General features: G+C 45.8%; 1 protein-coding gene across 1 annotated transcript in view; it reads right to left on the bottom strand.

Annotated features, from left to right (window-relative positions):
* Positions 1–7,153: 7,153 nt before the first annotated feature.
* galnt12 (UDP-N-acetyl-alpha-D-galactosamine:polypeptide N-acetylgalactosaminyltransferase 12) overlaps positions 7,154–16,746 on the bottom strand; it is a 115,496-nt gene continuing 105,903 nt past the window's right edge. The window contains exon 10 of the mRNA XM_085988268.1: positions 7,154–7,561. Coding sequence (XP_085844394.1) covers positions 7,544–7,561 — 18 coding nt within the window. The 3' untranslated portion in view covers positions 7,154–7,543. The remainder of the gene's footprint in view (positions 7,562–16,746) is intronic.

Raw genomic sequence — 16,746 nt, 5'->3', positions numbered from 1 at the left:
ACAGTTCCAGCTGCTGGGCGGAATCTCGCTCAGTCCCGTTCCCCCTTCACTCGGGCTCTGTCTCTCCCTCAGCGGCTTCCAATCGCGCCTCCCAGCCCTCTCGCAGTCCGGTCCTTTCCTCCCCCGGCTGCGGCTGAGTTCTCCGCGGTTTTATTTATTTTTATATCTTCCCGCGCCTTACGATCCCGGTCACAGCGCCTCGTGGCCTTGGTAGCTGCCCGGTCTTTTTCGCCAGTCGCGGTCTAGCTGTCTCACGACGCTGTTGCGTCTCCCAGCCCGCTTGTAGCCCGGTCTCTCTCACCGGCTGCGTTCCCGCTTGTAGCCCGGTCTCTCACACCGGCTGCATTCCCGCTTGTAGCCCGGTCTCTCACACCGGCTGCATTCCCGCTTGTACCGCGGCTTCCGTGCCCTACGCTGCCCCAGTCTCAGCGCCTCTGGGCCCGACTTCTGTCCGGCTCCTTTCCCCCGACCGTGGTCGAGTTCACCGCCCTTATCCTCCGTTTCTTTTTATTTTCCCCCTACTCACAGTCAACGTGGCCGACTTGCTTCTCTTGGCTGATCGGCTCACTCACCGCCGTGGCAGAAGGGGCAATCACAGCCTGTTGCTGATGGAAGGCTTCGTGTCTGAATCCTTCCTTCTTCCTTGCTCTGCAGACTCGAGTCTTCTCTCAGCAGAACGACAAGGGCGGGTGCCTCTTCTCGACGCTCGTTAACTGCTTTGGGTGTGTCGCTGCCGCAGGGTAAGATCGAACCCGTCGCCACTGTAAAGTCTGTGGGTTATATGGTGAATTAATACACAGACTACAAGAGTAACTTTAACAGGACTTTACTATTCGAAGGTCAGGGCGAATCTGCCCAATAAATCCTTACACAGCACTTATATACCGGTGTGGTCACTCCCGGTATTACAGTATACAGCAGCCAAGATAAAGTAGTGCAACACCTAAAATAGTTCTCTTAAAAGGTGGACGGTTACATACACTACAGTACTGTTAATCTAAAAAGGGGAGGAATTGTAATGTATATATACCTTAAGGGAGAGAACTACTTTTTACAGCTCCTGTATACTGTAGTACCGGCAGTGACCACATCTGTATATAAACCCCGAGAAGTGATCTGTACAGTTAGTTCTAGAGTAACCCTCATTCAGTAAACACCTGTTGAATCGTTCCCTGCAGTCTGATTATTGAAGGACACAACATTAAGATACACGGATCTAACAAGAACAGTGTGAACTTTTCCAACCTCTTCTCACAACGGAAGTCCATCATCCCTCGTAACATCCTTGTAAACCTCCTCTGTACTCTTTGAAGCCTTTACATCTTTCCTGAAGTGTGGTGCCCAGAATTGTCCACAATATTTCAGCTGAGGCCTAGCCAGTGATTTCTAAAGTTCTAGCATAATCTCTTTGCTTTTATATTCTATGCCTCTATTTATAAACCCAAGTAACCCATGTGCTTTTTAACCACCATATCAACTTGCCCTGCCACCTTTGATGATTTGTATATATGGACACCAAGGTCTCTCTGCTCATCTACATTTTTCAATTATTGTCTTTCCATATTAGTTTTCCCAAAGTGCATCACTTCACACTTCTCTGCACTGAACTCCATCTGCCATGTTTCTGCCCAGTTCACCATCCTGTCTATATCATCCTGTAGTCTACAACTATCCTCATCACTATATATTACGTTGCCAAGTTTTGTATCATCTGCAAACTTTATAAATCTGCTCCTTACACCCGAGTTTTATAAAAACTAAAGAGCAATGGACCCACAACTGTATTTTCTCTGCTGCCTATAAAGGTCATATGTGAAATGAGTTTAATGGGGTATTATCTTAAAGCTGTTTGTCATTTGTTAAGAAATTAATCATTTGTCAATGAAATGCTGTAAAATGTATTATTGTTGTGACATTTGTGCCTGATATCACTATGATAAAAATGATTACAGTTTTCGTGGCTCATTTCATTCCCAAACAATAAAACATTTTAATGAAGACAGAAGCTTTTTAAGTGGCGTTAATTCAATCCTTGGTACAGAGCCACATCAAAAAAAACTGCCTGTAATTTGTCACCAATGGGCAGTAAATTTCCAGACTTATTAATATCCTGGTTATACTGTACTTGGCAATTGGAACAATTGAAATTGGCAAAGATCCACTACCCAATGAGCATTTAGAAAATCCTCTCAAACTGGGCAGGACTGAAAGTTCTTTAATGCAAGGTGCTGCTTTCTGTCCAGTTGGCCCAGGACTCCGTTACAGTGCTCCCACAGCTGGGTTTGGATCTCGAGTGTACTGCATACACAGGGTATATTATGTGACTGCCATTGTGTTGTTACTCCATGACGTGGCAACAATCCACAGATGTGAGATTTTTGTACAACTAGCCCGACAGTGTCAAATTTAATTTGCAAACTTCAGAAATAGAAAGAAGAATGACTCTGGAATCAGAATGCAGATGTACAAGAGCATAAGAGAACGAAACCACACTGGTGCATTAGAGGGTACCATCCTGAGATAGGGAGACGCTACATTGTTGGAGTATAGTGGAAGGAGCTTTGTTGAATGGATTAGCAAAGCAGAAAATGTTTCTTTCCTCAACTCTCATCTTAAGGAACATAAAATTCAAAAATACTGCAAGTGTAATAAATTTCCTTAACTTTTTAATTTTTTTTTAATCAAGGAGCCATAAGAATGAGAAAAGGCCATTAAGGCTGCACCTTCTACAAACATTGTACAATTTGCAATTCTATCCCCACCCAATTAAAACCGCCAAGGAAATAAAGCTACGTAAAATATTCCTAAAAGTAACCAAGCAAAACTGCAGCATATAAATCCACTCTACAATCACAATCTTCAGTTCTGGCTAGTCGTATTCCACTTACCCATCATCCCCAAAGCACAGCAGGCAACATTTCCTGTGGAGCATTTTTACATCTGTAACTGACTTTATCCTTCTAACTTTCATTGGTATTCCTATCCAGATACGTACTAACTTGTTTTTAAGAACTGATGTGCCTCAATAATTCCGAGACTCGATGTTAGCGAAACAAAACAAGGCTTTTATTAACTTAGAAAGTAACACGTAAGAGAGAGAGATATCTTCCTTCTGGAGACTGAGGCCAGACTGAGCTAGCTTACAAAAGGGGCCAGGTATGGGCGGAGCCCTACACACACAGCACATTCCAGCACATTCCAATAAACAATACAATGAGGACTGGGGGAAGGGAAATGACACTGAAACCGACCACAGTCACAGGCAGTGATGAATGGAATATTTCATCACATTCACCCCTTCTATAGATTTAGTCTGTTCGGGGGTTTGATAGTCCTCTGCGACCGACGTGGCTGTTGTGGTGCCGCGGGTGTCGGCTGGGTGTCCCCGGTAGTCTCCTGGGTCTCTGCCGGGGGTGCCGCCAGGGTTGTTGAAGGGGTAGTTGGTGGGGGTGCCGTTGGTCGATGTTCTTCCGGGGGTGATGAAAGAGTAGTGGGTGGGTAAGGGTTGCTGCGATCGTTGTCGCTGCTATTGCCGTGGTTGTTGTCGATGCCGGCTGGGGCGACGTCTTTTATGGACACGGTGTCCTCCCTTCCGTCGGCGTGCCGGACATATGCGTATTAGGGGTTGGCGTGGAGTAGGTGTACTGGCTCCACAAGAGGGTCCGTCTTGTGGCCCCTCACATGCCTTCGCACGAGTACCGGACCTGGGGTGGAGAGCCATGATGGCATGGATACGCCCGAGGTGGATTTCCGGGGAAAGACAAACATTCGTTCATGAGGTGTGGCATTAGTGGCCGTACACAATAGCGACCGTATCGAATGGAGCACATCCGAGAGGACTTCCTGCCAGCGGGAGAGAGGGAGGCCCTTGGTCCTTAGAGCTAGAGTGACTGCTTTCCATACTGTCCCGTTCTCTCCCTCCACTTGGCCGTTACCCCGGGGGTTGTAGCTGGTGGTACGGCTCGTGGCGATCCCCTTGGACAGCATGTACTGGCGTAGCTCTTCACTCATGAAGGACGCCCCCCTATCCGTATGGATGTAGCTCGGCATACCGAACAGGCTGTTGAGGCATTTAATGACCGTGGCGCTGGTCATGTCTGGGCAGGGGAAGGCGAATGGGAAACGGGAGTATTCGTCCACAATGTTCAGGAAGTAAACATTGCGGTCGACGGACGGGAGGGGGCCCTTGAAATCTAAGCTGAGCCGCTCAAAGGGCCGTGTAGCTTTGATTAAGTGGGCTCTATCTGGGCGGTAGAACCAAGGCTTGCACTCAGCGCAAGTGCGGCAGTTCCTGGTCAGAGACCGAACTTCCTCAATCGAGTAGGGTAAGTTACGGGACTTTATGAAGTGGAACAGCCGCGTGACCCCTGGGTGGCAGAGGTCGTTGTGGAGGGTCTGTAGCCGATCCCCGGTGGCGCTGGCACACATCCCTTGTGAGAGGGCGTCAGGGGATTCGTTAAGGGCCCCTGGCCGGTAAATGATGTCGTACTCGAAGGTGGAGAGCTCGATCCGCCACCTAAGAATCTTATCATTTTTAATCTTCCCCCTCTGTTTATTATTGAACATAAACGCTACCGACCGCTGGTCGGTAAGTAGGGTGACGCGTTTGCCGGCTAGGTAGTGGCGCCAGTGGCGCACTGCCTCCACGATGGCTTGGGCCTCCTTTTCCACGGAGGAGTGTCTGATCTCGGGCCCTTGGAGGGTCCTCGAGAAGAAAGCTACGGGCCGCCCCGCCTGGTTGAGGGTGGCCGCCAAGGCGAAGTCAGACGCATCACTTTCCACTTGAAATGGAGTGTTCTCGTCCACTGCCTGTAGCGTGGCCCGCTCAATATCCTGCTTAATGCTTTTGAAGGCGGCGTGGGCCTCAGCAGAGAGCGGAAAAGAGGATGCTTTCAAGAGGGGGCGGGCTTTGTCGGAGTAGTTGGGGACCCATTGGGAATAATAAGAAAATAACCCCAGGCACCTTTTCAGGGCTTTGGGAGTGTTGGGCAGAGGCAGCTCCCGTAGGGGGCGCAATCGGTCGGGGTCTGGTCCGATTTCCCCATTCTCCACCATGCTGCCTAGTATGCAGAGGCGCGTGGTGTTGAAAACGCACTTGTCCTCGTTGTAGGTGAGGTTGAGTTTTTGTGCGGTTTCCAGGAACCTCTCGAGGTTCGAGTCGTGATCCTGCTGATTGTGGCCGCAGATGGTGACGTTGTCGAGGTAGGGGAAGGTTGCCTGCAAGTGGTGGTCATCGACCATGCGGTCCATCTCCCTCTGAAAAACCGAGACCCCATTCATCACCCCAAAGGGGACTCTGAGAAATTGGTAGAGGCGTCCGTTCGCCTCGAAGGCGGTGTACGGGCGGTCCTCTGGTCTGATAGGGAGCTGGTGGTACGCTGACTTGAGGTCGATGGTGGAGAACACCCGATATTGGGCGATTTGGTTCACCATTTCTGATATGCGGGGTAGCGGGTAGGCGTCTAGTTGGGTGTACCTGTTGATCGTTTGACTATAGTCGATCACCATCCGTTTCTTCTCGCTACCCCTTACCACTACCACTTGGGCGCGCCACGGGCTGTTGCTGCGTTCAATAATGCGCTCTTTCAGGAGCCTGTCTACCTCGGTCGCGATAAACCGCCTGTCCTCCCAGCTGTACCTCCTGCTTTTGGTCGCTATTGGCCGGCAGTTAGGGGTAAGGTTCGCGAATAGCGAAGGCGGCTTTACCTTCAGGGTAGCCAGACTGCACACGGTGAGGGGCGGCTGGGACCCACCGTACTTGAGCGTGATGCTTTGGTGGTTGCACTGGAAATCCAGGCCCAAGATCACGCTCGCACATAGGTTCTTCATGATTAATACTTTAAAATTATCGTATACAGTTCCGTTAACGCCCAATTGTACCGTGCAGTAACCCAGAATGGTCGATGTCTGGGTTTTATCAGCCATAGAGATGGTACCCTGAGCAGGGACCACCTTTAGGGAGAGTTGCTGTGCCAGTTCAGGGTGGATAAAACTCTCCGTGCTTCCACTGTCAATTAAACATTTAACCCGGCACCCGTTTACCTCGCTGTCCACCATTGATTTGGATAGCGGGTGCGGCCTGGTCTGGTCCACTGTGACCGATGCCACTGTAGGGCCCTGATCGATACAAGATGGCGTCCACGCTGTCTGCTCATAAGATGGCGGACCCCACGAGGTCGGGCAAGATGGCGTCCAAGATGGCCGCTCCCACGGCGCACACGCGGCGGTGGCGGGTTTTCCGGCGGTTGGTTTTCCGGCGGGGTTCCCTCTGCACACCTTCCCGAAGTGCCCCTTCTTACCGCACTTAAAGCAGGTGGTGCCTTTCGCCGGGCACAGGTTTCTGGTGTTTTGGCTGCCCGCAGAAGTAGCAGTTGGGTCCCTGACGCGTCGCGGCTGTCGTAGGGCTTCTGGGGGGAGAGCGGGGCCCCGCCGGTGTCGGGCTGCCGGGCGGGGAAGATGCCTTCCAAGATGGCGGCGCCCTCGGTGCACACGTGGCGGCGTGGACGGCGCGGGCTGAAGAGTAGGCGTCCGAGTTTCTCTGGGCCACATCCAGGGATCGCGCGGTGTCCGCAGCCTGTTTCAGGTCCAACCCCGTTTTTTCCAGCAGTCTTTGCCGGATGTAAGTGGAGCTGAGGCCTGTGATAAAGGCATCACGAACAAGCTCGTCAGTGTACACTGCGGCTTTTACATCTCGGCACTTGCAGTCTTTGCCAAGCATTTTCAGGGTGCTTAGGAACTCCTCCACCGATTCCCCAGGTCGCTGTGCACGAGTAGCGAGCAGATGCCTAGCATACACCTCATTCGTAGGCTGCTGGTAATGCGCCTTTAAGATGTCGCAGGCGGCCAGGTACGTATCGGCGTCTTGGATGAGGGGGTAAACCCGGTGGCTTACCCAATTCCGCAGAATTCCGAGTCTCATCCTCGCAGCGTCCGTAGCATCTTTGACGGCTGCGGAATTGTCCAGGAAGAATTCCATACACTCAAACCAGTGTCCGAAGCGTGCTGATGCGTCCGGAGCATGTTGATCCAAATCCAAACGTTCGGGTTTCAGGAGTTGATCCATAGTGTTGAAAAATAAGTTAATAAAATTGATGTGCCTCAATAATTCCAAGACTCGATGTTAGCGAAACAAAACAAGGCTTTTATTAACTTAGAAAGTAACACGTAAGAGAGAGAGGTATCTTCCTTCTGGAGACTGAGGCCAGACTGAGCTAGCTTACAAAAGGGGCCAGGTATGGGCGGAGCCCTACACACACAGCACATTCCAATAAACAATACAATGAGGACTGGGGGAAGGGAAATGACACTGAAACCGACCACAGTCACAGGCAGTGATGAATGGAATATTTCATCACAAGAACATTAATACACATGAAACAAGCTTTCTTTACTTGGAATTTGTGCACCATATACAACGGCCTGGGCTTTGCGGTCAGCGTAGGATGAACAGCGCCAGCCATTCGTTACACTTACCCACGGACTTTCTCTGGGGTTTTGCACTGGAACTTGCGGCGATTAGAAACCCAAAACAGTGCTGCGCCCTCTACAGGTCATCTGGGGCCTGTGTAAACAGGGCAAACGACTGTGTATCAGATTGAAGAATTCTTAATGCGCACAGAGTCTAAACCAGGAAGTGTAAGTTAAAATAGTTAATTCAATGTAAAATTATGTAGAGAAAGCAAAATATAAAGAGGGAAAGAAAGATGGGATTAAGAGAGAGATAAGAGACAGAAAGAAAAAGTAAAAAATAATTTAAATTTTTTTAGTTTTTTTAAATCTCCAACAATAATTAAAATCTGAAAGAATGAGATTCCACACTTGTACAAGTTAATTTTCAGTGCCAGAGAGGTTGTCAGTAATTAAGACTTATCATGCTGTTAAAATTCCACTTACACTAGAATGGGCAAGCCTTAAATTCTTCTGCCAAGTTTAGTAGGTAAGTACCCAACTTCATATCTTTCCATATATTTCAATGCTGAGCCTCTCAGTGAGATACTGTTATAGCGAAGCTTCTGGAGGAGCAGGGCAACTCGGACAGCAACTTTCTGATTTCCATGTTTAACTGCGCATGTGCGGTCACTGGAAGTTGCTGTCCAATTTACTCTTTTATAATGGTGAGTGCTGATAGTCTCACCATTACTCTTGCCGCAAAATCTGAGCCATTATATTGTGAGGAAAGTGCATTTTTTTCCTCAGCAGTGGGTGGCAATGGCATGGTCCGCACATGTCTTCCATCCAAGGGGTTGGCCAGCTATTTTGCTCCCTTTCTATGTCAAATCCCATTCTGAACCAGCTGTCCCGAGGTAGGAGACTGCCCTGGAGTTAAATCTCCTGTTGATTTTCCTTCCCTCCATTGCAGACACAACTAGTATTTTCCTCCATGCCTTTCCACATCAACAAGATCAGGAACTCAGCAATGAGGGGGAACCGAACCTGTGCCCCACAGTTGTAGTGTTACATGGTTGGCACTCCAGTACGCTGCGACACAATGCAGCTTCCTGGCCCATTATTGAATGAGATCAAAGTTCTCACTAAAGCCTTAGTGTAATTCGTCACTTTCACTCATCCCATTAATTGCATTTACCATTTCTATCTACCACACCAAACATCAATATAAGTGAGGTTGCCAACTTGAGTAGCTTTATGCCACAGTCCTGCAACAACTTGGAACTAGGTTACATTGTCCATACTTTACACCCATGGGAACAATAGAGTGACAATCATATTCTCTAAGGATTTAAGTGATGGAATAATGCCAGATGCCTATCACAGAATTCTGGTACTAGCAAATGGAACAACAATTTTTTTTTTTTTTTTTTTTTTTTTTATATAAAGTGTTATAAAATAGAATTAGAAAAAAACTAAAGAATCAAAGATATTTTGCAATTCACTGTTAGATTGAGCTGAATAATTGTAATTCTGTCATGAAACTGAAAAACTACTGTTTTCATCAAATTAGTTTCTTCAATAACTACTGGCAATTTTATTTTTTACATTGAGCAGTGTTTTTAAATATTTTATTTTGCCTATTTGCCCTGAATGTTTCAGCCTCAGAAGTGACTAGTTCACAGTTACATGTGTATTTCCAGAGTATGAACACATTCTGGTGTCTGCTCTGATAATGCCTGGCATCAGACTAGAAACTCAGGTCGATGTGTCCATGTTAAAGCAGTATTTCTGTGCTTATGTTACTTTTATTGTAATGAATATGGAACAATGAACATTGGACAGTTCGTAGCCAGAAAATCGCAGACCACGTTATGAATGGCAGTTATGAAACACAAGGCTTCTTTTTAACCGTAAACTTCCGTTGCCTTGAAGAATGCATTTAAATGTGAATCTTTTTAAAAGATATTACAAAAGAGCTTTTAATGTGAACTGAATATTCAATGCTTGCAATTGACTTTTTATACTATTGGTAATAATTTCAACAAGCATTAATGCTTCAATAGAATGCAGTAACAGACTTTAGTTACTACCTTCATTAGAGCAAATAAGAAATGTTAAAATACTTAATGTTTCCTATGAGTCGAATTTTGCTTGTGCAGATATAACATCTAGATCTTTTCCACATATTGGAAAACTAAACACATTGTGCTTTCATTTTTTCCCTACGCTTTGGCAGTTGTTTAATTCAAGAAGCTACTTGCAATATGAGATTACAAGGTGGCTGCCTCACTAGTAAGGGAAGAAATGCACTATAAATGTGGCATCATTGCTTAATTGAAGATGCATTGGTTCAAAAAGCTGTTTGTACTAAGAAACTAGCAGATAGTATTTCCATAATAACACTTTATTTTTTGCTGCAAACTAAGAATCCCTTCAGCTGAAATACATCAAAGAACACAAGATGAATGGCTCATAAATATTCATGTCAAGACCAGGTTTTCAAAATCTTAACAAATGAGGACAGAGCGGATTTAGTCACCTGATGTAGGTATCAACATTTTCAAACTCCTGCTTTGATGTAATTCATGGAACAAAATACTTATTATTGTTATATATCCATGCAACACAGCTTTATTGTATGTGACCACCTACTTGAAAGAGTCTCTCCTTTGAAAATTAGAGGTTTTTAACTGGGATGCAAATCTTTGTGCATATTTGAGTTTTAAGACACCTGGCAGCTATTTGCATATGCCTTGATGGAGACTAATCATTCTAGAGTGAAAATCATTAGTGATATTTATGCAATTGAACTTTATCATATTAACTTGACATTAAAAGTAGCCTGGTATCAAAATCCTAGTCACATTTCTTCAATCCATTTTTCCCTTCTCTTCCTCCACTGAAGGTATGGTTCCTTGCTGGGGTATGATTCCACAGTTTCCAACCATCTCATGCTACCTCAGCCAAGTGAGCATCACCAGGATACTTGACTACAAGGGGCACCACAGCCAAACCCAAGATGATCTTTACCTGCCGTCCACATGCACATTTTCAGCAGGAGTCACTGGATAGCAATCAGGAGGAGCAACCCTGGTTCATCGTCTTCCCATCCTTAACCCAGGTCTATTGAGACCAATTGAAGTGCTCCTTACCACAGTGCCAGCTGAAACTAGGAATTGAATCTGGGACACTTTTGGTCTGTATGGCTCCACTATTCATCATTGGATATATTTGAAGTACCATACAGGCAAGAAAGAACCTAGTTTCAGTCCCTGATTTGCTTTGCATTCGCAGATCTGAGCCAGCAGATTGATGTGGTTGCTCAGTGTTCCTGGGCTAGAGGAGTACTAAAATAAAAATTAGACCTGCTCTTGATTTCACTGGATTTCAGGTCCCATCAGACAACATAGTTGTAAATGGCACAAACTGGATAATGGTACAATGAGGCCATAGAGACCTTGTGAGCATTGGGTGAGGGGAGGATTGGGCTCAACTGCGATGCACCCTTTGGTCGAATGACCAGCTAACACTCGCCCACTAGAAAAATGCAGGCTCGAGTCACCACATTCAAGTAAAGAGAGAAATAGGAAAGAGTTCCATTTATATTTGAAGATATAAATTGAAATGAATTTATTGGCTAAGTCAATTATCATAAATGCAGGTGCACCTTGTTGATGACATTTTGCTACACAACAAAAGTTGAATGCAACTTTAATTTTATTTTTGTCCAGGGTTAAATATCCATAAAAGCTGAATTAGCAGGGAATGAATGGCCTGACATAACAGCGCACTGGTGCTCCGCAGGTTGAGTTCTCAATCTAACCCATAGCAACACAAGGCAACACCACGTAAAGGCCAGCTGCTTACACACAGGGGAGATCTAACCTCACTTAACTAGGCCACACTCACACACTTCTTAGCAGACGGATGAAGAACCACATTGTTAGATCTGTCTCCAAGCCTCTAAAGCTTGTTCTTTTAGCTGTGTTGCACAGACAGATCAAAAGGGAAATGAAGAAAATTCCACAATTTTAGCATTTTAGTATTTACATATTTCAATTGTATGAAATGCTCACTCTGCAAACATGAGCCTTATGATTTTGAGTGCTTCAGTATGTCTGAGTTTATTTATTCCTCTAAGACTGATATCAACCATCAAATTCTGCTATGAGATTTCAGTGGACATCAAGTCCCATCAGACAACATAGTTGTGAATGGCACAAACTGAACAATGGTACAATGAGGCCAGAGGAATAAAGAGCAAATTGTCATTGTGCCCAAAGGGAAAATATTTACTATCTCATCACCAAAATTACTCATGCTGGGAAATACACAAGAAGCAGCGTTGAGGAAAAAATCCAAACTAACTTTTACTCACTCAAATTTTACAAATACCGTCTTGGACCAATTAGTTCCAATTTTATTTCTGCAATTACTTGTGAAACAAAGTAAAATTAAATTCAAAATCGAAGCATGAGCGTTGGTTACTCAGCCCCCACACAAGGAGTAAAGGCAACTAACTGGTTAAATATTGATTTAAAGTAAAAAGAGCAACAACTTGCATTTATATAGCACTTTCTATGCAGAAACACATTGCAAAATGATTCACACAGGTGGAATCAAAAACATTAATGCTGACCCAAAGAAGCAAATATTGGGAGAGGTGGCAAAACACTTGGTCAAAGAGGTGGTTTGTAAGGAGGGTCTTAAAAGAGAAGAGGGAGGTGGAGAGGCAGAGGGGTTTATGAGGGAATTTCAAACCTTGAGGACTAGGCAGCTGAAGAGACAGCCACCACTGGTGGAGAGAAGGGGGATGCGCATGCTACCAAAGTCAGGTGAAGGGAGTTCAGGGGGAAGGTGTTGATTAGAAGGATAATGAAGGGTTACAAACATAGCGAGGCCAGGATGTGAATTTGAGGCTTTGGTGGACCAGGAACCAATGTATGTGAGCGAGAACAGAGATTAAGCAGGACTTGGAGTGGGAGAGGATACAGCTCGCAGAGTTTTGGATGAGCTGAAGTTTACGGAGTGGAGGATGGGAGCCTGGCCAGGAGAACATTGGAACAGTTCACTCTAAAGGAGACAAAGGCATGCATGAGGGTTTCAGCAGCTGAAGGGCTGAGATATTACATAGAATTTACATAGAACATTACAGCAGAGAAACAGCCCAATTGGGCCAACAGGTTTATGCTGATGTATATGCTCCAAACAAGCCTCCTCCCACCTTACTTCATCTCCCCTTTCCCACATTACAATAGTGACTACACTCCAAAAAGTACTTCATTGGCTGTAAAGCGCTTTGAGATGTCCAGTGGTCGTAAAAGGTGTTACATAAATGTAAGTTTTTCCTTCTTTTCTTATCAACATATTCTTCTATACCTTTCTCCCTAATGTACTTATCTAGTTTCCCCTTAAATGCGTCTATGCTATTCATATTCATATCTACATTCTCCCTGTAAAGAAGTTTCTCCTGAATTCCTTATTGGATTTATTAGTGACTATCTTATATTTATGGCTCTAGTTTTGGACTCCTCCAATGGGAAACACCTTCATGTGGATAGATCTTTAGGGGACTCTGGAAGTAATCATTAGGGGGTAGGAAGAGAGGCCATAATTGTATGTGCTGGATACAATAGGATAGTAAGAAAGAAAGCAAGGGCAGTCCCATCGAGCTGGACAACAGGGGTGACGCATTGGAGGAGGATTGTGTGGTAGACGGTGTCAAAGGATAGATAGGTCGAGGAGAAATAAAGTACTGCAGTCCCAGCCAGTGAGAGGTGACTTTGATTAGGGCTGGTTCGGTGCTGTGGGAGGGGTGGAAACTGGCTAGGAACATAGGAATACAAGAACATAGGAACTTCAGCCCTTGAGCTGCTCCGCCATTCAATGAGATTATGCCTGATCGGTATTTTAACTCCATCCACCCAGCTTGGCTCCATATCCCTTTATACCCTTGTCTAGCAAAAATCTATCGATCTCAGATTTAAAATTATTAATTCAGCTGCCATCTACTGCTTTCTGTGGGAGAGAATTCCATGCTTCTACCATCCTGTGTGTGAAGAAGTGTTTCCTAGCTTCTCTTCTGATTGGCGGAGCTCTGATTTTAAGGTTATGTCCTCTTATCCTAGACTCCCCCACCAACGGAAAAAATTTCTCTCTATCTACCTTATCATTTCCTTTCAAAATCCTAAAAACTTCAAAGGGTATGGTAGCTTTGTGATTATGTTACTGGTTTAGTAATGCATTGGCCTGGATTAAGAGAGACATGAATTCAAATTGCACCATGGCACTTTGTGAATTTGAATTCAAGTTAATTAAATAAATCTGGAATTTAAAAAAACTAGGTGATCATGAAGCTATCAGATTGCCGTAATAACCCAACGGGTTCACTAATGTCCTTTAGGGAAGGAAGCCTGCCGCCCTTACCCAGTCTGGACTATATGTGACTCCAGACCCACAGTAATGCCCTCAGTTGTATCAAACCACTACAATAAGGTATAAGAAGAAAAAAAACAGATGGACCACATGGCAGCGACCTGGGCATGGGATTCAGACAAAAGTCCACCCTTAGTCATAATCACAGAATTATACCCATCAGCCAACATCCCAGACTCCTCCATCACCATCCCTTGGTATGTACTGTCCCATCGACAGGGCAGACCCACCAGGGGTGGTAGCAGAGTGGCATACAGTCGGAACTCCTAAACATTGATTCCGGACTCCATGAAGTCTCATGGCATCAGGTCAAACCTCCTGCTGATTACCGCCTATCGCCCTCCCTCAGTTGATGAATCAGTACTCCTCCATGTTGAACACCACTTGGAAGAAGCACTGAGAAGCAAGGGCACAGAATACACTGGTGGGGGACTTCAATGGCCATCACCAAGAGTGGCTCGGTAGCACCACTACTGCTGACCGAGATTGCAGAGTCCTGTCGCAGATGCATCTGTCCACGACAGTATTGGTAGGAGTGAGCACCACACAGTCCTTGTGGAGATGAAGTCCTACCTTCACACTGAGGACATGCTTCATCGTGTTGTGTGGCACTAACACTGCGCTAAATGGGATAGATTAACAGATGTAGCAGCGCATAACTGGACAACCCTAACATTGTCATTAAACCTGCTGCCAAGGGTGGTGCTGTTGTTGTTTGGCGAACCGACCTCTACTTAGTGGAGGTGGAACGCCAACTCTCCGACACCTCCTCCTACCTCCCCCTGGACCATGACCCCACTACCGAAAATCAAGCCACCGTTTCCAAGACTGTCACTGACCTCATCTCCTCTGGAGATCTTCCCTCCACGGCCGCCAACCTCAGTTCCCCAACCCCGCACAACCCGCTTCTATCTCCTTCCCCCTTCCCAAGATCCACAAACAGGACTGCCCTGGCAGACCCATCATTTCAGCTTGATCTTGCCCCATGGAACTCATCTCTTCCTATCTTGACTCTATTCTTTCTTCCCTTGTCCAATCTCTTCTCACCAACATCCGCAACTCTTCTGATGCCCTCCGCCACTTTAACAGTTTCCAGTCCCCAACCATCCCCTTTTCACTATGGACGTCCAATCACTCGACACCTCCATTCCCCACCAGGATGGCCTTAGGGCGCTCCTCCTCTTCCTTGAACAGAGGCCTAACCAGTCCCCTTCCACCACCACCCTCCTCCGCCTGGCTGAACTTGTTCTCACATTGAACAACTTCTCCTTTGACTCCACTCACTTCCTCCAAATTAAAGGTGTTGCTCTGGGAACTCGCATGGGTCCCAGCTATGCCTGCCTTTTCGTGGGATATGTGGAACATTCTTTGTTCCAGTCCTACTAAGGTCCACTCACTCACCTCTTTTTCCGGTACATTGATGATTGTATCAGTGCCGTTTCCTGCTCTCGCCCTGAACTAGAAAATTTCATTCACTTTGCTTCCCTCACCTTCACATGGTCCATCTCCAACTCTTCCCTTCCTCGACTTCTCTGTCTCCATCTCTGGGGATAGGCTATTGTCATTCACTATAAGCCCACTGACTCCCACAGCTACCTGGACTATACTTCCTCCCACCACACTTCCTGTAAGGACTCTATTCCATTCTCCCTGGGGATTTATCCACTTTTAAAGCTGCTAAACCCCTTAATACTTCCTCTCTCACTATGTTTATTTCATCTAATATTTCACACTCCTCCCCCGATAGCAATGTCTGCTTCGCCCCTCTCCTTTGTGAAAACAGACGCAAAGTATTAATTAAGAACCCTACCGATGTCTCCCGCCTCCACACACAGATTACCCTCATGATTTCTAATAGGCCCTCCTACCCTTTCTTTAGTTATCCTCTTACTCTTAATATATTTATAAAACACCTTTGGGTTTTTCTTGATTTTACTTGCCAAGAATTTTTCATGCTCTCTCTTGGCTTTCCTAATATCCTTTTTAATTGCACCCCTGCGCTTTCTGTACTCCTCTAAAGATTCTGCAGCATTTAGCCCTCGGTATCCGTCATACGCCTCCCTTTTTTTCTTTATCCTACCCTGTATGTCCCTAGACATCCAGGGGGCTCTAGATTTGTTAGTCTCACCTTTTTTCTTTAAGGGCACATATTTGGTCTGAACCCTCCGGATCTCCTCCTTGAATGCTCTGACACTGATTTACCTTCAAGTAGCTGTTTCTAGTCCACTATGGCTAAATCCTCTCTGAGCTTAGCAAAATTTGCTTTTCCCCAATTTAGAATTTTTATTCCTGGTCTATCCTTGAAGTTTTCTAAAACTACCTTAAATCTAACTGAATTATGGTCATGAGCACCAAAATGCTCCCCCACTGATACGCCTTCTACCTGCCCAGCTTCATTCCCTAAAACTAAGTCCAGAACCGCCCCCTCCCTTGTTGGGTTTGCTACATACTGGCTAAAAAAGTTCTCCTGGATGCATTTTAGAAATTCCGCACCCTCTATACCCTTCACACTAATTTTATCCCAGTTAATATTGGGGTAGTTGAAATCCCCTACTATTACTGCCCTATAGGTTTTGCACTTGTCAGAAATTTGTCTACATATTTACTCTTCTACCTCCCTCTCACTGTTTGGGGGTCTATAGTACACGCCCAGCAGTGTGATCGCCCCTTTTTTGTTTTTCAGTTTGACCTATATGGTCTCGGTTGACGATCCCTCCAACATATCATCCCTCCTCACAGCTGTAAGTTTCTTTAATCAATACCGCGACCGCCCCCCCTTTTTACCTTCCTCTCTATCCAGTCTGAAAATCCTGTAACCAGGAATGTTGAGCTGCCATACCTAGAGTCATAGAGTAGAGTCATAGAGTAATACAGCACGGATAGAGGCCCTTCGGCCCATCGTGTCCGCGCCGGCCATCAAGC

The sequence above is a fragment of the Somniosus microcephalus genome, chromosome 5 (genome assembly GCF_052327205.1).
Source record: "Somniosus microcephalus isolate GS21.2 chromosome 5, FLI_Smic_1.0, whole genome shotgun sequence".
In the NCBI taxonomy this organism is placed as follows: domain Eukaryota; kingdom Metazoa; phylum Chordata; class Chondrichthyes; order Squaliformes; family Somniosidae; genus Somniosus; species Somniosus microcephalus.
Note: the sequence above shows the minus strand (reverse complement) of the source record. Positions and strands in the feature narration are given on the sequence as shown.